Raw genomic sequence first — 22,763 nt, forward strand, 5'->3', positions numbered from 1 at the left:
ACTGTTGCATTGTGACAGCACATTTTGGCTGAGAAATATCTGGCAGAGCACAGGCAGGGGGTTGATGAAAGGAAACGATGAACATTCACAGCCTCTCCAGTCGTTTGATAGGCAGAATCTGTAATGCGCACACCTCAAGTTTGGCTTCAGTGTTTCTGTGGCTCAAACTGTTAGCATCTACGTTTGTCTACGTGCCATTGTGAACATTTGTATGATGGCGAGTGAAATGATACACATTATTGCAGCATTTGTTTCTTTTTTGACCACTTTTCTTTGGAAGTAGCTGTGTAAATTTCTACATTAAACATTGAGACATCACAAAAATGCAAAAAGAGAATTAGTACAACATTGTTCACTTTCAGCACTGTCCACACATGCTTACACACTGAATTACTTGTGATCATTTCAAATTCAATTGTCATTTTAGATTCAGGAGTTTATTTTCCTAATATCACCCAATTCAATTAAATCCAGCACCTCAGAAAAAAAAAAAAAACGAGCAAAGCTGCTATTTTTAAGTTTCTCCGAATGGTTTGGGCATGGTATTTGCCTCTTCCTCTGATGCAGCTCTGTTCTCCTCCAGAGAAGCTCATCAAGAGTTAAAGCACCTGGGATGAAATGCATCAAAGACGCTTTTGTGGACAAAAAGAGTGCTGGAAAAAAAGGGAGGGAGAATAAAAGCGTGGCTTGAAAGCAATGAATGGCCCACAAGGGGATGGAATGGCCTCATGTCCATCAGAAGCTCATTTCATATTCCGCTCAGTCACGCTAGACAGAAAGCAATCTCAGGTAACAGACCTTATGTTAATACCACATGAGTTGCCTCCTTTCAGAAAGACAAAGGCAGATGAAGAGCATTATGCCAACCCTATCCTCTCCTCTTGCTGTGGCACGTCAGAGGATTTCAACTGGAGAGAATAGTGTTGGTATTGTTCCGATTGTCTGCGAAGGCTTGATTAGAGGAGGCTTTTGCACCGTTTCACAAAGTCTGGCATTGATGATTTCTATTGGCTTAGCATATTGCCTGTAATGACATGGTGCAGAACCTTGCTCATTACCTGAATCTCAGGTCACTATGGGAGTAATTGGGCAGATTTGTGCCAGCTTCAAAGCTCCAGCCTTGATTTATTAGGAAAGGTATCTCGGCACTTGTTTAAGCCATTTCCTGTTCCTGCTCAGAAGTGTTTTTTTCCACAGATATAACACAACGCCTATGACGTATGCATCCTGTGATGACTGCAGCAAAGCCAATTGAAGAGAGACTATATTCATCTAAAACAGAAATCAAGTGTGAGAATAGACAGACAAAGAGAAATATCAGTAAGTTTTCCTTGTTTCTGCTCCCTCTGAGAAGTTCCTCTGTGAAGGCGAGTGCCAGCAGCAGGAGCAATACTCCACAGCTCTCTCCCATACAGAAGCCCTGACAGGGATGTTTTTTCTGGTAATCCACAAGTGTGATCTAAATTGTTTTCTCCCAGCGTTTGTGAGCTAAGAACAAGTGGGGAAAAGGGTTTTGTCAGGATCATTTTACTATGTTTGTTTTGTTTTTTTAATCTCATCTGAGACAACAAGTGGAAAAAAGTTTTGGCAGGTGATTTTATTTTGTCGGGATCATTTTTCTATCTCTTTTTTTAATCTGTGACAACAAGTGAAAAAAGGTTTTGGCAGGTTTCCGCTGTTTTCACAGATGAAAAATGTTACACCTGTTCTTAATTCATAAACACAGATGAGAAAACATCTGGATCAGACTAAGAAACTGCACTCATGTTTTGGATTTTCCAAAGATATTTTGCTGCCATCGTGTTACTTTTATTCCTATAATTTTAGTGGGATAAACATACTCTAGTTGGTTTTGAAAGAGCCACGTCTTATATTGCAGAAGAGGTTTTAAAAGAGTCGACAGTCAAACAGTGCAAACTGTCCTTATACTGTACAACTATACTTATATACCAGTTCACAGCGTATTGCAATAAGGTTGGATATAAAGGATTTAATATCAGCCAATCCCCTTGGAGATTACATATATTCAATACAAATCTCAGAGTAGAAAACAAAAGACCTAAATATAGTGCGCCATAACAGCTTTTCTATACCAGATGTGTACACCATCGAGTGTCTCCATGACAACTCCACATGATTTTCCACAATAAATTGTTTAGAATAGCCTGAAAGCTGCAGTTATGAGGCTTGTGATGGTCATTGCATAAAAACAGACACATTGGACTACTGTTAAATGTATGTGTGCTGAAACACATACCACATCTAATTTAGCAGATTAACAAAGAAAACAAGTCTAAATGGAAATCAGTGCAAAACTAGTCCACATTACTACAGCTCGGTTTGATATCCCACTGTTTTTATCTGGGCAAGCGGTCTGTGTGTTTATTTGCTAGAAAGGCAATGGCACTTTTATTCACTATTGTGTTGAAACCATGGCACTGTTTCCTTTAGCACAATGGAAATGCTTTATTTTTAAAATACCCTTGGAGACAGTTGGAGGTGGAAATTGCCCGCAGGTGTGCATGCATATAAAACGGTAATGGGGACAGACGGACACAAAGCGCCATTTGGGTGCAGTGCTCATGAAAGGGCAATCCACTGATTGAGCTGTCACATTCACAGATGCAGTAATAAAACTAAGCAGGGCAATTACTGTAGATGGAGAACGGTAGGTAGCAGAGGGGGGCACGCAATATGTCCTCCCCTAAAATACTCTGATGGGAGACAATGAGACAAAGCAAATGTAGCCTCCTGTAATAAGGCTGGGGCGGGGAACAAAATGGGCGCGGGTGGGGGGGCTCAACTAATGGTAACAATGCCCTGACAAGCACAGCAACATCTCACTGGATGTTAATAAAGCCATCACCTTATCTGTGCAACTTCTTTTTGTGTTACTGGCAGCCTAAGCATATTGTCTTCTTTGACAAATAAAAGCCTGCAGCTACACACAAAACAACAATGTATCAAACACTGTTCATCAGAGGGCAGATCAAGAGCATGATGTGAAATTTAGGAAAGAAATAAACAAGCATTATGTCTGTTAGGATGACTTGTGATCATCAGTCATGATTGGATGGAAATAAACTACTGCATTGCCATCTAGTGTCCAAACATATAAATTACAATTGGGTAAATACAGTGGTTTTTGGAGCACTATACAGCATGAGGCCCATGTTTTAATATTGCAACCCTAAACTAGATAGATAGGTAGGTAGGTAGGTAGGTAGGTAGGTAGGTAGGTAGGTGGGTAGACAGACAGACAGACAGACATACAGACAGACAGACAGACAGACAGACAGACAGAAGTCAATGCCACCTATCAAACAAAGGTAAAGAGGCTCAGGGGTTAAGCATGATCCCATTTATTACATGTCTTGTCGCATCCATGGGAAAAAGCTGTCACGGCTTTTGCGGAGCTGAGATGTGATACTGTATGCAAATGGAGTAAACAAGGTGATAATAAAAAAATGTCTAGGCAGCAGGATGACAAGCCTTTTTCCTGTTCTCTTTCTCGCTCTCCTCTAGAAAAGCTTTTGTCCGTGGGATCTGCACTCAGAGTCCTGGGCCTCCAGCAAATATGAGCTCCAGGGCAGCCTGGATGTCACCTTCTGTGGCCTGCAGCACCCTCAGCATCAGCTCCTCATCCTGGATCCCCATGTCCCTGAGCTGCTGCATCTGGGACTGCCAGCGGCCCTAGCAAAACAAAAAAACACATTCGCTGAATAAGTATTTTATCAAAAAGACCAAGACCATTTCTCCAGAGCAGAGTATATGAAGCGCAACACATTTCCACTCCTGCCTTGTTATAGCTCCGCATACTGATACCCCAAAAAATACAGGTCAGTTACCATTTAAATATTATTTGATATTTCAAAGTACACTTCCTCCATGAACTAAAATGCGGGATTTAGTCTGTGAGTTTACAGCCTCACCTGTAGAGCAGACATGTTGGAGGCTTGCAGAGCCTGCTGTAGAGCCTGGCTGAAGAGATCGTTACTGACTGGGGTCCCTGCTGGCATAGGGGCTATGCCACTAGAGGGGTCTGCCTATTTTTCAAAGACAGGAAAGAAAGAGTAAAGATAAATATCTATCCATAGTAATGTGGCCAGGTTATGTGAAATCATGTTTTCAATACATATATAGCTCTCTAATGTTTCATATTTGAAAGTAAATTATACACTGCTTCAGTAGTTAAAGGTCCTATATTCTGCTCATTATGCTCAGGTTCGTACTTCTAGTTTGGGTTTCTACTGGAACACTTTAATGCAAAAAGGCCCAGTCTGCCCTGATTGGTCAGTGATTCCAGGTCATCTGCGCTCTTGGTATCTCTGCACTGTCACTGCAGCTGGGGAATGACTGTAGTGGCACTTTCTTCCAATATTTGTATACCTTATTTTGTGACATCATAACCGTAAAGAAGTCCTGCGCGGTAAAAGGCAAAGTTTCTGAACACAGGCTGTGTGCATGTCTCTGTCGATTGAGCATTTTCATATTTTTGCAGTATTTATACCGCACCTCAACATGCTTTAAAATGAAAAAAAGAAATGGAAATATCACTTTAACAATATGGGAAAAATATACATGCGTTTGTGAATCTTTTTCAAAATGTAAATACATCTCACCTGGCTTGAAGTTGTTGGAGTGACCGCACTGCTGTCAGGAGTGCTGGCGAGGGCCAAAGCCGTTGCCAACTCGCTCTGTGTTATTGGTCGAGGGCCTGTCGCCCCACTGTGGCTCAGAGACACCGGTCGCATTCCCACTGAGCCTCCTGCTCTGTTGGAGGGACCCGCTGGGCTCCCCTGTTACACACATGTAAACACACAGAAATAGCCCCTAGCATCATCAGTTTTCCTATACATGATATCTGATTTTGAGTATCAAGCAGAGTAACTCACAGACTGAAAATCTTCCTCATCGTCAGACATGCCCTCAAACATGAAGCCCCCTGACAGATAAAGAGTTATTAGTACATTTGTAGTGAAAACACAACGAAAATATTGCTTGGAAACAATTTTTTATGTTAGAATCTTGTACGTACGCCAAACGATTTTCTGCCACAAACAAGTTGTTACGATATCTGGAGCTTGTCCACAAATGTTTACAACTACCCTCTCTTGCTTGCCATAGATTCTGTCTGTTTTCACTGCACCATTGTCCTTGCTCACCTGGCATATCGCTGTAAGAACTTGCAGAGACATTGCGAGAAGAGCTGGCACTGGACTGAGCAGGCATACTGCCCGCCACAGAGTGCAGGACCAGGATGATGGCATTGACAAGAGCTGGGTGTGTACCGATCAATCTACGAAACAGACAGTCGGAGTTATAGATATGAATTTACCATCCACTTGTGCTGCACTCGCTTATTATGCGTGACATCAGAACCAATAACAAAGTAAAAGCCACACTCACACATCCAGCATGTTAGGGTCTGTGAACTGCACAAAGAGATCTTTGTCTTGGAGCACCCCTGAACAGATAAAAGGGTGTGAGGGGGAAATGTTACTATTTGCATATTTGTATGGTACAATGAGATGGGGTAATGGTATTAATAAAACTCAGCAGGTCTTACCTAGTGCTACTGGGTCTGACCGGAGTCCCGGTGTAGCCACGATGATCTGATCCAGAGACTCTTTATTTGTCAGCATTTTATATACCTACATTAGGGGAAAAGGCAATACAGTAAGTCCCACTTTTAAATGTAGCAGCAGCATCAGTAGTAGAAGATAAAGTAATAGTAACCTAGTTGCTCTAGAAATACAGTAGTAGCATTCAGTGATTGTTCATATATCTCAGTTTAGCCATATATGGGGCAACCATTTCTTCCCCACCGGGCAGATTAGATTCAGGTTATTAAGAAGCCTGCAAAAGATTTAAATAAAATAGGAGATTTGATGGTATTGGATAGTGGGACCTTGATGTTGTTTGTTAGTTGCCAAGGATGATATCCCACATAAGCATTTCTTCAATATTTTCAGGTGAAAAACTTTACTGGATCGTCTGAAAACCCGTCTTTCTATTCCCCTGTTATCTAATTTGGAAAGGGACTGCTATGTAAAGGGCATTATCTCAAAATTGTATGTTCTTTTGGTTGAGGGATCCTCTGAGTCTCTATTAAGATTGAATGCCTGGAGAAATTACATGACAAGAGGATTTTCCTTTTGGCAGACTGGGAAGCGGCATGTGCTGAAGCGCAAACTCAATCTGTCCACACTTGGCTCAGATTGCTGCGATAAAATTGGCTGATGAGGACATATGTGACACCAGAAAAACCAGTGTATAGTGGCGCTGTCCCAGACCTGTGTATTAGATGTGGACCGGAAAAAGCAACCTTTTTTCACTGTGTTTGGGCAAGTGATGAAGTGAAAGAGTTCTGGAAGAAGATTAAACAAGCTATGGAGAATATACTGGGCTTACAAAAAGCCTTCAGCCAAGTGCTATGTCTGCACCCTGATGAACATCGTTCTCCTAGGAAAGATATTGTTGCCTTTAGTCTTTGTTTGTTTGTTAAAGAATTGTCCAAAACTCTACCTCTGGAGAAGAGAGGAAAACACTCACTTCTTTAAACCTTTGGGGTCCATTTGTTCAGTGTTTGGAGAATTTACATCTCAGTAATATGATGAATAAGGAAGGTGAGGTATAAATGTAAGTGGTCTTCTGTAAAGGCCTATTTGACCACCTTTTAATACGTATTCTGTTTTATACATACTATGTCTTTGAGCTAGACACAATGTACAAAAAATTAAAGTATGACACAAATATAAGATGGGAACCCCTGTAGAAAACCGTTGTTGCGCGCATTTTATTCCTCGTCATTGGAAATAATTATTAATGAAGATAATGATGTTAAAAAAACTATATTGAGTACTATTGGCATTATAAAACTACTAACTATAATACCTAATTAACCATAATTAGGATTAGTGTCTATTGCAGATCTGACATAAGGTGAGATGAGGTACTCACTGATGGTGATACTGATACAGCATAGAGCTCAAAAGTGACCGCCCACTTTTGAAACAGCTATGGAAGTGATTTTCCTCATTAATTTACTCCATTGGTGAAAATCCTTCTACAAAGAGTTTTAAGCCTGGAACCAAGCCAATGAAACTACGCGATGATTTATGGCCACAAAACATTTGACTTGGTGCAAAAACAAATTTGGAAAATGGAAGAAACGGCAAGGGTACAAGACTGTGTACATGTATAATGCATTTCTGCACTTGAAAAACCTAATTCACTTTTCACTGTGTAAGGCATGAGAAAGCTTCCAAACCCGACAGGATACAGTTCATTGCCAATGTCAGATAACTTAGACAAGTTTGGATTGAATAGAGGATGGACTCCATGTCCCCACCTACCCTCCTCTAGCTTTAAGGCCAACTACAAATGTGCAAATACAGTATGTATGTATTGCAATTTTTACCCCCCTTGCATGTATAAGTTAGATTATGCAGTGTTTCCCCCCAAAGTCGCACCCTCTTCCCCCTGCCTGATCTGACGCTCCCTCCTCCCATGACACATGCGTTGAGAGAGATGCTGCATTCAACTGCCATGAAGTCTGAAGTTTCGCACTTTCAAATAGGCAAAATGTCGGAGGTCCAAAACTTCAGACTTCCCATGGCACTGGAACGCTGAACGAGCAGCTCTAGTGAAACGGAGCGGGGTTGACAGGCAGGAAGCTAAGCAAATCATTTTATTCAGACAGAATAAAAAGATTGTTCAGACTTTTATGAGAAATATGAGAATTGAATATCGATGAGTTTTAACACCTGGTGGTTTTCTTTTACATTTTAGTGTGCCATACGCTTATTAAAAGCATTTTAAGATTACAAAGGAAAAGTGTAAAAACGCCAGAAAGGTAAGAATTGCTTTAAGGAACAGTCCCTGTTTTCCTAAATATATAAAATTAAATTAGAAGAGTAGTTAAATCTGATCACAAGATGTTAATCTGGGTGAATTTCAGATATATTGTAAAGTCAGGTCTGAATAGAAGGAAACAAATGTACACCAGTACACAAAGCCTAAACCTATCGCCCCTCAGTTGTAACAGAAGGCTGAGATATTTTACCAAAGACTATCCAAATGAATACACATTTTATCCATTTTCTCAAAATGATGCTCCAAAACTAAGTCCCTAAGTAGATCAGGCAGGGAGGGGGGGCACCATGGGCAGTACCGTGTTGGCCGGTCAGTTTGAGTGTTTGTTTTTAACTCACTGAGTCTCTGTAGGCGGAGTTGAGAGAGTGGAGAGCAGCATGAAACACCCTGAACTCCCTGGCTGCGGTTGCTCTGTTCACAGGCTCTAGAAAAAAAACAACACATGTTCAGATTCAGACTTTCAGTTTAAAGATTTAACATAATGTATGTCAATACCCGGATGACAAACAGAGACCTGAACTGCTCTCGGACTCTGGCCAAGTCTTTTTGAGGATGTGTAAGGTGGATCCTGGTTGAATCCCACAGGCATCCAAAGTTAGGTCGTCCTTAAGTTTCCGCCCACAGTGGACCAGCTCTGACACATGAAAGGAAGTAGAACATTTTAAAGGACAAGTAACCAATACGTACAGGACATACACTGACATAACACAAACACACAGACGTTTAATATCATGTTCAGACGCCACAGCTGTATCATACCTATTAGTTCAGGATCTGGGAGGAAGTCTGGGATCTGTGCTGCAACGAGCTGTTTTAAAGTAGCGATTCTATATCCTCCAGGTGGAACATCCCCTGGCATCATTTCTGGAAAGTGAAAGATGGATTTGGGGCGATCCACCAGCTTCAAAGACAGGTGCCAGTCTGAAGACGCCATCTGTACCTTTTTACACAAACAGAACACGACTATAACACGATGGCTTGGACAGTAAACACAAGCTAGAGTTGATGCGTGATTACTGGTGTAAGCCCGGGGATCTTAACGTTATCATTGTGTATTGTAGTTTAACTATGTTTGCATTTGAAGATAGGTCAAAGGACTGATGACACTTCTATTATTGCTCAGTACCATATGGTATACTAAAATAAATGTTAGATGAATAACATCGATTGTTTTAGAGGAGGGACTCGGGACACTATCCCTGTTTTGACATGAAAAGTTATATTAGCAAATGCTGCTGCTCAACCACGGTTAGCTTTTCCTTTGCTAAAAAAATAAAAAGACAACACTGGCCGATTCGCTAAATGAAACGTTGGGTATCCGTAAAGTAGTTTAGAACAATCCCATGATACAATCAAAATAAATATCAAACATAAACGCCAAACCAACTGTAATCTTGATATACCAAAAAGATGAACCGCACACTCACCGATTATTGTTGACACTTGAATCACTTCCTGGTTTTAGTCACGTGGTCTATGTAACGTTTACTTGCACGGTCCAAACAAAGGAGCTTTGACTTCCCAGTATCCTTAACTGTATTTTTAACCACAGGCAACATTTCCCCCTTCTCTCTTGTGCGCCTGTGCACACTACACACACACACACACACACACACACGTACACACCTCGACACAAAGGGAAAACCGTTCAGGCAATTTAAATCACTGCCCCGGCAGAAACATTACATTATTGTGCCCATGCATATTTTTGCTTTAAGAGTAGAAGATATTTTTATATTTTTTTCCTGTGCAGCACACCACACACACACACACACACACACACGCACACGCACACACACACACACACACACACACACACACACACACACACACGCACACGCACACACACACACACACAAACACACTAATTGATTTCCCTGCTGCATATTCAAGATTTTCCAAAGTTGTGTCATGTCTCGGGCAAACGTCATTCCAGACAGTGCTTTTTTATATGACATTGCATGTCTCATTTGAATCCACATTGAGCACCGATTTTATTAACTAAAAGTGGTCTCTGCTTATTCTCTGCCACACATCCAAGCCAATGTAATGCAATAATGAACTTTTAAAAACTAATTCCGCAGACAACAACTTGTCCTAGATGGTATTAGTCAAATCACCGTATTAATCCAAGCCAATATTATTATGAATTCAGCCATATGCTTAGTACAGTATAATAGGTAAATGCGTGTTGACCATTGACTGTATAAAAAAAAGGTGCTGACTTAACGGCATAGGTTGCAGTGATACGTTTAAGGACTATATGATAAATCACTATCGGCTCTTTAAGCGGTAGAGACATTAAAAGTAATTGTGGACACCCACAAAGCGTACATTTATAATACAGTAGCCTATGGAGTGTGTGTTAAAATCGAGGTAGACGTGTGTTCACAAATGGTTAACCTGGGGGTCGGGACTCTCGAGACTCTTTCCTCCCCTTGGTATGACATCACTGCTGGACAAAGCAGCAAGGAGTGGTTTCTTTGAAGAGAAGCGTCCCAAATCAAATGAGCATACCCACTCACTCTGAAAACGCACCCTTAAAGCTTTATTCGCCGCCTAAACAATCTTTTATCGGGTCGGCAGTTCTAGTGTTGCTTTGTTGAGAGAAGATTGAACTACTCTGGAAATTAACATCGGCTGTGCTGGTCAGAAAAAAAGAGTCCCCCCCCCGCTGGATGGTTGGTTGTTTTTCTAAGTTTCGCCCATCCTGACATGGTAAGCAAATTGTGTTTGAAAGCAGACCACGACATAACATAAATGTTGTCATATGTAACGTCAGGCTAATGAAAAAGAAAACTAAACTTCGAGCCACAGCTGTCGGGGAGCAGACGAACCCCCTGAACTCAACTCCGGGCAGGGTAACTGCTGCAGATAGTTGGCTCTATTCATTCGCTCTCGGTCATGTCTGCTATTAATTTTGTAGTGTTAAAGCAAGACAGAGGCCCGCTAAGCTATAGTAACCTACACTGTTTCACAGATGATCAGGTAATAACATTTATGAATGAAATGGACTGCGCCCCCATTTGACAAAAAGTCAACACTGCATCAAAGCATTTAATCTGTAACGGTAACTTCCCTAACTCAAAATGGGGACATACAAGCAACAGTTCATGCGTTTACATTTACTGGCAGCGACGTACTTTATCCCCAGTGTTGGACTGAGGTCATATCAGTCAGTTTTTTTCTAATAAATTCTCACCCGGTGCTATACACTTTAACGTGTATAGACTTGTATAACTTAAGAAGAAAAAATAATCAGGGAAAAGTATGCTTTCTTCTCTCTCCCTTTGTGGATGGGATGAACTGTGCCAGGATAGGTTTGGTCACAGTGGTTCCCTATTAGAGGGTCAAGGCCCAACAAGGGGTCATAAGATATCTGAGGGGTCAGTAGATAGGCTGATTAACAGGATAGAAAAGTGACAAAAAAAACAACAAAACATTTTCTGGTTCACTGAACTATGCTATTTTTTTACAGACTTGCCACAAGCAGAAAGGTTTGGGAACCACTAGAGCTATTTTCACATATGGATCCCAAACAATGTCTGGAGAATCAAGTCTGGAGATAGTCCAGAGTTTCTTTTTCGCAATTGCCACGCACATTCGGGGATTCTCTGTGTCAGATACATTTGTACTCACTGCACATACTCTTTGGGTCCACTTTGGGTTAGACAAGGTGGGGTGGATAGCCCTGGATGGAGTGCAAAGGAGGCACGACATGACGTAGATTACACCGTGTTGACGGAGCCGGGTAAACAATCAAGTCTCTTGCCGTTCTTTGAATTAGTGTGATGATTTTGGTGTCAGTCCTTACCGACAGAAGTTCCAGAATCTTGTCCTCTCACCAGTTAGACTTTTTCGTTGCCGTTTTTGTGCAAATCACCCTTTTACTTCCCCAACATATGTTTGTTTCCCACTGCTGCTGTTGTCCACAGCGTAATCTAAACGTCATCAACACGCCTATTCAGTCTCTGTGAATACACCGGAGAATGAGTGGCACTATTCACTATGGGTGTAAAGATTCACGATATAAATTGAAAGCCGATATTAACGTTTAAGATGTAAAAGATCAACACTAGACTTGCAAGACTCACATCGATGTCCGTATAACATTAGAGCAGCGTTTTATGGTTGCTTGTGAGGAAGAATAACATGGCAAACACGGTTTACAGTGCACCATCACTTCTAAAATCTAAAGTTTGGAAGAAATTTGGATTCTATAAGAAGGAAGGAAAACAAGACAAAATTCGGGCAACCTGTAAGGTCTGTTGCACGGCTATAAAGTCCAGCGGCAGCACGTCAAATCTTAAAACTCCCCTCATGAGATGGCATGGGGAAAGCTACATAGGTGACAAGGATTATGTGGATGCTAATAACGTTACAGCTAGCACACGCAAGAAGACGCAAGACAAAGCAATGAATTAGCCACAACTTCGTGAAGTCTAAGGTAATGGCTCATTTTATTGCTTAGGACCTAAGACCTTACAGTGGAGTTGAAAGTTATAGTTTCCGTGGCATGATAAAAAAGACAGTTTGTTTGTTCATACAGTACTAGTCTTGTTTGTCTACCTGTGCATATTGGAAAAGTGACAAACTCAATGACATATTCTTCTGAAATCATAGATTTGTCTTCCATTTTTTTCCCATGCCATAATGTGAAGTAACAATAATGTTTTTATGTCATATCTATTTGTAGGTAAGCAACAGTGACACTTCGTATAGAATAAGCATATTTTAATTTATTATGGAAAATGAATGTCTTCAATAAACAAATACTGAGAGCTGTATCAGATTGCATCGCACTGAATCGAACCACACTAAATCATTATTTTAAAAATGCATCGTTCCCTGAATCGTATCGTAACCTAAGTATCTAGATACATATTAGATTGTCTTATAAGGGAAAGATGCACACCCCTACTATTGACATATGGACTCACTGTGGCATTGACACAAGGGTCTTTGAACTGTACTTGGGATCTGATTTGAAGCCCCACTCTTACATTTGCATTCTCACATGTAATATGTAATGTCTAGATAATTTCAGGCTCGCAATGCACATGTTGAAGGGCCTATAGGGTAGGAGATGCTGCACTCTAGGCTGCAATGAGAATCTGCTGGTAGGTTCAGTGTCCTATTAAATGTAGGAGGATGCTGTTTTTACCATGCAGATTTGTGTACTAGGAAATAATTTATGATATAGTGGAGAGATAATGATGTTATTTGACATGTGCAACATGGTCTACCGCTTTGTGCAGGAATGTGATTGTTGTTAGGCAGTTAATAGTATTATTTCATCTCGATATTATTGCACATATGTCAAGCTGCCATAAGATAAAGGTTACACTAAATTGGCTCTTGTGACTTTACAAAAGCAAGATGCTGGAGTAGCCGTCACGTTGCATACTGATCCTATACACATTTCTGGTCTTGATCAGCCTCAACTGCTAATTATCAAGGGGCTAAAATATACAGTCTGGTACTGTATTCCCTTGACTATTATTGAGTTCCTGTATGACACTGATGCATGCCGAGTGCGAATGGTAAATTGAAGTTTCAGGAATCGTAAAGAAAGTTACTAAGTAAAACTTTCACAGAACATCTGAGCCATAAAGTTTTCTGGGGAAGTTTATGGTGCTTTCCTTTCTTCAGTTTGACAAGCTAATGTATAATTTGACCAAGTAATGTATTGATTGAACTATGGGGAACATTTCCCTGCATGAAGTGAATCCAGTCATCCCAGAAGAGGGCTTGATAAATTCTCACTACTGCTGCCATATGGGTTTGAAATGCTCACTTTCATCCCATGATGCGTTCCTCGGTGCGGCTGGTGAATTCCAGGTTGGAAATGCCCCTATCGTAAAGGCATGAATGGTTCCCAATGGTTTGAGGAGCTTGGCAATGGTGCCAGACATATGCCAGTGAAACATTTGAGCCTGAAAGGTCAGTTAGAATCATTATATTAATAGAGTTTAAGACTGGCCTTGTCAAACAGGAGAGGATTGGACTCAAGAACAGTAGTGTCAGTAAAAAGACAAACTGTTACTGCCACAGTTACCGATCTCTCGGAAGAATACTGCAATGGTACAATGACCATGGCGAAATAGTAAATCTTAATGTTCTGTGATACTTCAGGAATCATTTCTCTTTCTTTTGACCTCAGTAAGAGGCTTAATAATCCTTAAAGCAGTGTCAAAATGAAATACACTGGTCATTGTGTCTCAAAAGCTGCCGACCAATCACTAAAGGAAATTCAAGACATTCACACTGTCAAACAGTGTCTTTTCCATTTTAATGGTCTTTAACTAACAGAGCACCGTTGCTGGTTGATTCCATGAACAGCATTGAATTCTGAATAAAGAGCCAGCAATAGTTTTGATACATGTGTAATGATTAACAGATTTTTAAAAATACATCTTTCTCCAGTTATAGTTTGTTGTATAATTATATTCTTTAGGTTGGAGGTGTAGTCAACTTGTTTTGATCTCTGACAATGAACTGAATCGTTAAAAGTTAAGTTGTAACATGAAAGGAAGAAAAATGCTTTTACATGCTGGCATGGGGTCGGTAAAGTACTTGAGTCATTCAGTAAAAAACCTTTGATGGTGTGTCGACACCACAGAGTCAGACTGAGGTTTGGTGTGTTGGCATATTTCAGATCATGCTTTACTTTGTAGAAGTTACATATATATTTACAGAAACCTTTCCCTTGTGAAGAGGATGGCTGAATATTTATTCCCACTTTTGAATGTCTGCGCAGAGAAAACCCCATATTGTCTGCCTCAGAGGGTAAATATCTTGGGAGATTCAGGTAGTGTTCAAAGCGTCTCTTTTGAGTTGGTCTCTGGCAGGCTAGGCCCTCTGAAAGTCCAGAGAGCAAATGGTGAGTGTGCTGATATAGAAACTTGGTGATGAAGCTGCACTCCTGCCCACATCCTCTCTGCTGAAGCCATAAATGGAGCCTCGTGTAAAACGTTTTTGGCCTGAGGTGGAGCTACAGCTGTTAGCAATTTTGACCAAAATATTAATCAAGAATATAATCGGCAACTGAAAAAAATAAAGTTTTGTAATGTTTAGGAGCTAACTTTTTCTGTCAAAAAAACTAGATTTAATACAATCAGTCTTCTTAACAACAGAAACTGAAAAAAAATATGCAAGTGGCAACATTGTGTGAAGTTACTTGGAAAACTAAATGCCATAACTCATTCTGCTACCCCCTTAAGACAATAGTGGTGGTAATAGACCCTATTGTATTGTCTACTAACAGCCATACAACAAAAAGAGTGGGAGAAGAATAATTTTGACCGTTTTCAATGCTTCAATGTGGAAGTAGAACTTTTTAAAGATCTAAAAACTTCTAAAAACACTAGTTTGGATCAAAAAAAAATTCACAAATTAGCACATTTTATTGTGGACATGGTCAAAATAGAACTAGAAGTATGTGGAAGACTGGTGAAACACCAGACTTTTGTCCTGACAGCAGATGTGGTGGTTGTCAAGTCACTCCCCTGTGTAACACTAAGCAGCCAACCACTCTGTCGGCTTATACTAATACCATTTTCTAATGGTTGCTGTTCATCTTGAAGGCTTAAATATGTGTTTAGTTTAACTTAACTTTTCCCATTTTGATGTATAGAATTTGAAATTTAGTGACTCCCAGTGGTAGTTTCAAAAAAGACACCCTCACTGAGAGCAAAGAACCCCTATAAGCACACCCAGTCTGACCCAGGGACACTGGGCACTGAGATGAATGGGATTAAAGCACCACCCCAGGATTGCCTAATTTACTACAACTTTTTTTCAATTACAATCATTTGAGAGTTGAAAATTATTTTATCAACCAAAATATTCATCTTTCAGCTCTCACACACTCTCTCAGGGCACAGACGCCTGCCTCCCGGGTATTTTTAGAGGAATCGAGGTATGAGCTGACTGTGAGGACATGGAGAACTCACTAAGAGGACCTGAGTGTAAAGAAACAGAAAGGAAGCAGGCCCATGTACTCTTGTGCTAAGAAATGATGTCACACAACAGTTTATGTCCCTGCGTGGATTGTTGTTCCTTTTCTGCTTATATGTTTAGCACATTCTAAGAAAGTAAAGATACCCAGAGATATCCAGTGACTTAAATGGCTGTAGAATCTGTCTAGATATATTTATTGGTGTGGTAAGAAGTCTTTCTCGGTGTAGACTCTCCATTTGGTTAAAATCCTGATTCTGTTTTATAATCCGGTCTTTAAGTCTGAGGTAACACCCTTTCAAAATACTATTTTTTGGGTCCAAATGCTCCGTCAAACAAAACAATCAAAAATGGCCGAACCTGTGAACCTTTTACGATTACTTCTTCAGTGAGACACATTTTCATCGATGGGAAAGCAGTAAAATGATAATTCTGTTGTTTTTCTTCACTCTTTGAATCTGTTTAAACAACAGGGATTGCAGCATTGCGGCATTGTAGAAGTACAAGGCTTGGACCGTCTTGGACCCTAGTACTTTGAAAGGATGTTACGTCACGACTATAAGACCAGATAGATAAATCTTCGATTTCTCAGTGGCCTTATTGTTTTTATGATAGTTTGATATAGACTAATTTGTTCATGTTGTCATGAGGAGGTCTGAAATTTGCCAAACTGCTTTGCATTCAACCCAGAAGACATGCAACAAGCAAACATGGACACTGAAACAGATAAAATTAATTTACTCTTCATCTTAGCTGTTGTACCGTTGTTATACCCAATTATTTTTAATAGGCGACTGTAGAATATTTTATCTAAAATACAAATATAAGTAGTTTTTGTCCCAACAAATACAGATACAAATAGTGACCTCTACCAATCCCTCCGAGAACAATCTCTCATAAATATTTCATGCGTGCGTGGTAGAGTGGAATTAGACGGAAAGGGATAGTTTTGTCTATCTTCTCACTCATAAAGTAGTGTTTTCCCTCCGGAAAGCAGAGAGGATGACTTAGCTGTTTCCTGTCAACTTTGGAAGTCCCCATTTGTCATCACAGCCCTCTTCTCTCTGAAAGAGAAAAGCCCTGAGCAGGCCAGAGAAAAGACTGAAATAGTCACCTTCAGACATAATTTCAGATAAGTTTGTAAGTCACAGAATAACCTCTACTTCATGAAATATGTTGGATTGTCTCAAACTCCACCCACCAGTGACCAAGCAAGCTGAAACAAAGTCATAGAAGACACCCCTCTCCTTTTCTGTCACTTCTTAATCACCCTTCTATCCACACGGCTCCTTATTTTGCTTTATGATTGTGTTCTGTGTTATTACAATCTTCCTCCTCCTCAGATGTCTGTGTTTTTTCCCTGCAGCTCTGTGTCTGAAGAAGTTGATCTGCGGTTCGAAAACCACCAAGGAAGACCATGCTGTCCCTCCTGCTACCTGCAGTGCTGGCCATCCAAGCTATGGGTGGGTGTTGCCCTTGTCCATGCCCTGCCATTAGAGCAGAGTCACCGCAGTAGGAAATGCCACTATCTTTTAAACAATACGCCCTGCAAGGCCTATTAGTTTCAACCTTAAAAGGCTTCAGTGGGCAAAACAAATGTTCAAACAAGGCTACTCCCAAATCAACATGCCAATAGTTAAAAAGTTATAAACCCTCCCCGTTTCAACTCTCATCTATCCGAACAAGTTGACAAAGAACATATTCTTATTCATGTAGACGTCCTGCCTCAAGGAGTAAAAGAACACTTTTCATTTTAAGTTGGGTTTATACAGGGTTACAACTCTATGATATGGGGAGTGTTATTTTTAATAGTTTTTAATAATTCAGCTTGTAAAACAGAATAGCTTTGACCTTTTCCAGACAGGTGAGGAATAAAGCTTGGGGTTAGGGTGAGGCCCTCGATGAAAAGTGCTAGAAGGGCAGTTTTTCTGCTGTGACTCAGGGTTTGCGGTGAAGAAATCATCCTCTTTTATTTATAACACTGGGAAGCAGGATGGCAGTCGATGTTGCAACTGAGGATTCATAACTTACACACTCAAAAGTTTTACTTCAGTAGAAGTGGTGCTTGAAGAAAAACTTGTGTCATCATAAAAAAGGAGACAAATAGCCTGTGCAGGCTTGATAACATCTCAAGACACGGTGAATAAAAGAAGGGAATTAGGCGTGTCAGAAAAGGGATCAACAGTGCATATATTTTAACACCACCATTTCCCACTTGGTGTGTTGCTGACACTTGATGTAAATTAAAATCTCTTAGTGGATGATATTCTTTTATGTTAATGTATAGCCTGAAGAAAGAGGAAGTCAACTTTGAAAGGATTCTCCTGCATGCCAAAATTAGATTCAGCATACTTTGGCAAACCCACAAAGCTCACAAAGAAATTTTATAGTCCAAAACACCATCATTTAAAAATAGCTATTTTTCGCCTTTTGTGCTCTCTGGTTGAGCTGACACAACCTCCTATCGGCCATCAGTGGAACATTTCAATCTTGAGTCAGTGGACCTTAAGTGTCTTCAGTTGTTCATTAGGGACCTATTCTCTCCCAGCACAAATGGGCCTGCGGCCTGCTCATTACTGGCTGTGTGGCATCCACTGCCTAACTCGCTCCTCTCACCAGGAGGGAAGAGGAGGAGGTGTCAGGCACTGATGGAGCTCTTTAACTCACGGGTAATGGGCTATTGTAGCTCACACAATGATTCAGTTCCTCTCTGCTTACTGGAGCACTAAGTGAATTAGTTGGAGTCTAGTTTGATTCTTTAGTCTGTACATGTAACACTGTAAGATGATACAAAAAAACGCTTTATGGAGCTTGTTTAATTTTGTGTAACATTAGTAACTTCAACTGTGCTTCAAAGAGTTTCGGGGTTTGGGTAATTTCAGATCAACGCAGATAAATTAATTCTGACTTAATTTTTCATTCAGTGTTAATTAATATATTTAGTGCAGTGGCATGTACTTGGTAATATTTTGACCTGACAAATGAATTCACTCTTTCAATTCTTTGAAATTATTATCTGGGTAACTAATTAATGGTCAATTTGGTTGCCTTTGATTTATAAACAGCAATGTTTTGCTTCTGTTGGCCACCCAAACTGAAACCCTACAGACTTGTGTAATTATATATATATATGTGTGTGTCTGTGTGTGTGTGTCTGTCTGTCTGTCAATATGATTCAGGGTCTCCTAGGTCTCCAGGTCCCTTGCTGGGATTACTGGCTATAATCTTCCTTGTATTCAGCTGTGTCATTGCTCGATAACTCCAGCAAGTGCCCATATCAGTAGATACGATTACACTTTGTGGTGTATGCCAACACACTTCCTAGCGTGAGAACAGTATTTGTGGAAGAAAAACTCACAAGGACAGCACATGACATCACTGGCATCCCAACGCAGTAACTTTGTCTCTGTAGCTCCCAGCTGTATACTGACTCAGTAGTCAGATGATGGATCATTCTCTGCCCTGATGTTACTCACACGGCACTGCACAGCTGTTGTGTCATGGCAGCAGTGAAGAGACTTGTCTGTTAGTGGTTCTTGTTTTTCTTTTGTTTAATGCATTATTAAGGAAGCAAAAGTGAGAAAAAATGTGCTACACCAACCAATTCTGGCTTTGACCCTTGACCATGCTGGTTGCTTAGGTTTTAGGTATTTTTTTACCACATTCATTATAACCCATGGTGGTTATAAATGTCAGTAAAATTCATGAAATGTCAATATGTATGTACAGTAAGGACCAAGCCACAACAGTACCTAAGTACAGTAACATCTTTGGCTCACTCCAGCACAGCACACGGCAGTGTCAGCCAGTGGCAGAGCTAACAGGAGGCTGTCTAGCTAATTGCTTGTTGTTGTCATACTCTCTGTTCAGTTAGCAAAGCCACTGGACTGCCAGAGCTCGCCATGCGTAGCTCTTAGCACCCAAACACTGAAAGACAATTGTATTCATGGAAATGCAGAAATGGAAAGCTGACCCAATTTCACTCTCAGTGATGGGAGCTGTAAGGTAATTCAAATTAATTAGCATAATTGGATAGAATGCATCTAGCATAGTAGGCAGCAGGCATACATCGTGGCAGGGCTCCAGAGCGTGAAATAGCCTGCTCATGCCTGCATCTCTGGTGTACTTTTTTAAAGGTCTGCTAACTACGAATGCCCTCTTCCTGTCCTCCTTTTCTCTTCACAGCAATTGATTCTGCAGAGAGGGGACACTTTAGCCAGTGCACAAATTCAATTTAGGGTTATTACCCCATATCAGTGATGTTCTTGCTAATTTGATTGTGTCCAGTGAAGTATCCTTTTAAAAACAACCGAGGACAGGCTCAACAAAGATTGGTTTCGCCGCAATGCATACATAATGACCAGTCTCTGTTGGCTTGCCTCTGTCTCACCGTTTCCCAGCTCTTCTTTTTTCTCACTGTGTGCTCATTGAAACAGTGCATTACCCAACAAGCACCTCATGATTATTTCAACAAGTCCTAAAAATGCAGCCTTGTGGGATCGTTAAAAAATTGATACGGTTAATATGCAGAGATTGCAGATCTGGAGGGGAAGAGGGGCCTGGAGCCATATGCAGGTTTGTTGTGTGTCTAGTGGGCTGTGATGAATGGGTTGAACAGATGCTGATCTGTGCTTGGAAAGCATCACGGCTACTGACTTGCTGAGAAAGCAACGCAGCAACTGACGCAGGGAGACACCCACCTCCAGGGTGTCGCCTCAGTGATGTGGCGGTGGTGATGTCAGGCATGGGGGCTCTGTCATCGAGACAACGCACAGCTGGCGATAAACTGACCCATGCTTAACCTCGCCTTCCTTCTGGTGCAGGAAACCATGAATCAGCAAAGGATGAATTTCTGAGAGCCAAACAATATTTTCGTAATCGACAGCGGATGGAAAACACCTGCCTCGTCAGAGGGATCAAAGGAAAAAATCCCGTCTTTCTCATCAACTTGCTTCTCTGTAATGATGGTCATAGTGTATGTACAGATCAATGTAGCCTTCCATCATGAGTAATTAGTTGCACTCAAGTTAGATCTGACCCCCTGACCCTCCTGCTACCTTGGCAATTCTTCCTTGTGCACCACCCCGCTCCTCTCTTTTCCATCACTAGCCTCTCGTTTTAAAGGTTCTCAGACTCGAAAGCCAGCCTTATCTGCTCACTGTTCTTCAGGCAGCACTATTATCTGACTGTCGGAGCCCATTAACAGGTTATTGACAGGATATGAGATGGCATACATCTATGAAGGAAACAAGACAGAGAGAGCAGAGATAGGGAGTAAGAAACAGAGCGAAAAAAAAGGGAAAATAGCACAATAGTGAGTGCCATCTTGATTTATGATATTGCTGAAAATAAGCAAGTCAGAGTCCTTGTCTTCCCTATCTGCCATCACCTGTATCTTCCCCTAAGTGACGGCACTCGCACTGCATGATGAGTTCCTGGAGCTAAAAATGGGAAAGGAAGAGATTATGTTCAGAGCTTAATGTTGAAAGTGACCCCTTTACATGGCAGAAGGCTTTAAGTCTCCCTTAATCTCATCCATATTGTGCCTCTTTCACTGAAGGGCCAGCTGAAAACCGCTGCTCAAGACACAGACTATTTTTCCCATTGCTAATTTTACAAACAAATCATGCATACTTAAAAACATTCCCATCGTTCCCTTTATGTTTTCCAGATGCAATATTTTCCGAATGGGAGTATTATGGATATTGACATCTGCTTCTACTCCTGACAGCATGAAATCAAAAGCTAGCTTTCCCCTCAAACTTTTACAGGGATTGGATATATCATAAGAATAATTGGTATGAAAGGACTCACAGATCCTTTGAGCAAAATCCTTTGATGTTCAGGTGGTGCAAAATGTCCAGAGTGAAAATCTGAAGAGCTGTATTTACATTCTTCAACAGAGGGGGGCAGTGTTGTAAAGGCATATTTCTACTGCTTGTCTTCTTTCACGACTAAACCCTAATGTCATTGCAGTCTGTTAGTATTGCACCTGTTTACTTTGCTGTGTCAATATTGCCTCCTCCAGTGCTAGTGCTTGTTTTTCCCCATGTGTGTGAAATCATATTAATAATTTCTCCCATGTCATAGGTTTCAGAAGGGCTTTAGACATATGCTTTAAACTTGTGTATTTCTATTTAACAAATGGCTCCACTGATTGTGTAAATTGCTCTGTTCACTGTCTGCTATTGAACAGTCACCATTTTTAGCTTTCTGAGGAGGAGAGGCTGTGAAGTGCTAATCTTGGTGTGGTTGTTGTTGGTAGTTGGACTGAGTCAAGTCGGAGTGAAGTTGTACTTGCATATTGAGCTGCAATGTCCTGAATTTTTGTATTTAATGCATTGCATGTTAAAGGGAGAGTTCTGATTTTCTGAAATTAGGTTGTATGAGGCACTGATCTATAGTTATTGTATTACCTACAGTAGATGGCGGTTGACATGCCCCCAGTTTGGTGAAGCAGGCAGGAATCCGGACATGGCTAAATAATGTACTGCTGTGGATAGTGGCATTAGTAACACATATTTTAGCCACCTAAAAAAAATCTTTATCTGTTTAACTGTAAGCTATATTCAGAATATTTTCATCGCTTTACCCTGTTGTCTGACACCCCTGTTAAAGTTCACATGGGGGAAACTGGAGCTGTTGTCTGGGCTCTGGTCAATGCCACCAGGCTCCATTGACAAAAACATTTTTTTTTACTTCACAGAACTCAGGAGTTGCTGATTAGAAACTAACAAAACTAACTATCCGATTGAGGCAGCAGTAGACCAGCGACTCCTTTCTTATGCGAACTGTCAGTGGATTCTGGTGGCTCTTACGGGGTGGCCAATGTCCGAAGGGTCAGCGTTTCGATCCCCGCTCTGCCCAACTTCTGTCATGGTTGTTGTGTCCTTGGGCAAGACATTATACCCACCTTGCCTCGTATG

At 40.9% G+C, this 22,763-nt stretch overlaps 2 protein-coding genes across 2 annotated transcripts in view; one reads left to right on the plus strand and one right to left on the minus strand.

Moving 5' to 3' along the window:
- Positions 1 to 3,236: 3,236 nt before the first annotated feature.
- Positions 3,237 to 9,332, minus strand: ubl7b (ubiquitin-like 7b (bone marrow stromal cell-derived)). Its single transcript, XM_083912279.1, has 11 exons — positions 9,306 to 9,332; positions 8,638 to 8,818; positions 8,393 to 8,512; positions 8,217 to 8,302; positions 5,570 to 5,654; positions 5,410 to 5,467; positions 5,166 to 5,299; positions 4,896 to 4,945; positions 4,623 to 4,799; positions 3,933 to 4,046; positions 3,237 to 3,693 (listed from the first exon to the last, which is right to left on the minus strand). Exons 2-11 carry the CDS (start codon positions 8,810 to 8,812, stop codon positions 3,553 to 3,555), a joined length of 1,140 nt encoding a protein of 379 aa, XP_083768405.1. The 5' UTR covers positions 8,813 to 8,818; positions 9,306 to 9,332; the 3' UTR covers positions 3,237 to 3,552.
- A 1,029-nt stretch (positions 9,333 to 10,361) lies between these two features.
- Positions 10,362 to 22,763, plus strand: part of cd276 (CD276 molecule) — a 75,731-nt gene continuing 63,329 nt past the window's right edge. Inside the window, exons 1-2 of the mRNA XM_083915969.1 lie at positions 10,362 to 10,596; positions 17,204 to 17,300. Coding sequence (XP_083772095.1) covers positions 17,255 to 17,300 — 46 coding nt within the window. The 5' untranslated portion in view covers positions 10,362 to 10,596; positions 17,204 to 17,254. The remainder of the gene's footprint in view (positions 10,597 to 17,203; positions 17,301 to 22,763) is intronic.

This window comes from Echiichthys vipera, assembly GCF_963691815.1.
Source record: "Echiichthys vipera genome assembly, chromosome: 1".
NCBI classification, from domain to species: Eukaryota; Metazoa; Chordata; class Actinopteri; order Perciformes; family Trachinidae; genus Echiichthys; species Echiichthys vipera.

Bases quoted from the DNA above. Each gene is read 5' to 3' on its own strand.
- ubl7b (XM_083912279.1), bottom strand. From the start codon at position 8,812: ATGGCGTCTTCAGACTGGCACCTGTCTTTGAAGCTGGTGGATCGCCCC. The intron at 5,468-5,569 runs GTAAGACCTGCT...TTATCTGTTCAG, and splicing joins GTCAGACCCAGTAGCACTAG to GGGTGCTCCAAGACAAAGAT. The intron at 3,694-3,932 runs GTGAGGCTGTAA...TTGTTTTGCTAG, and splicing joins CCAACATGTCTGCTCTACAG to GGCCGCTGGCAGTCCCAGAT.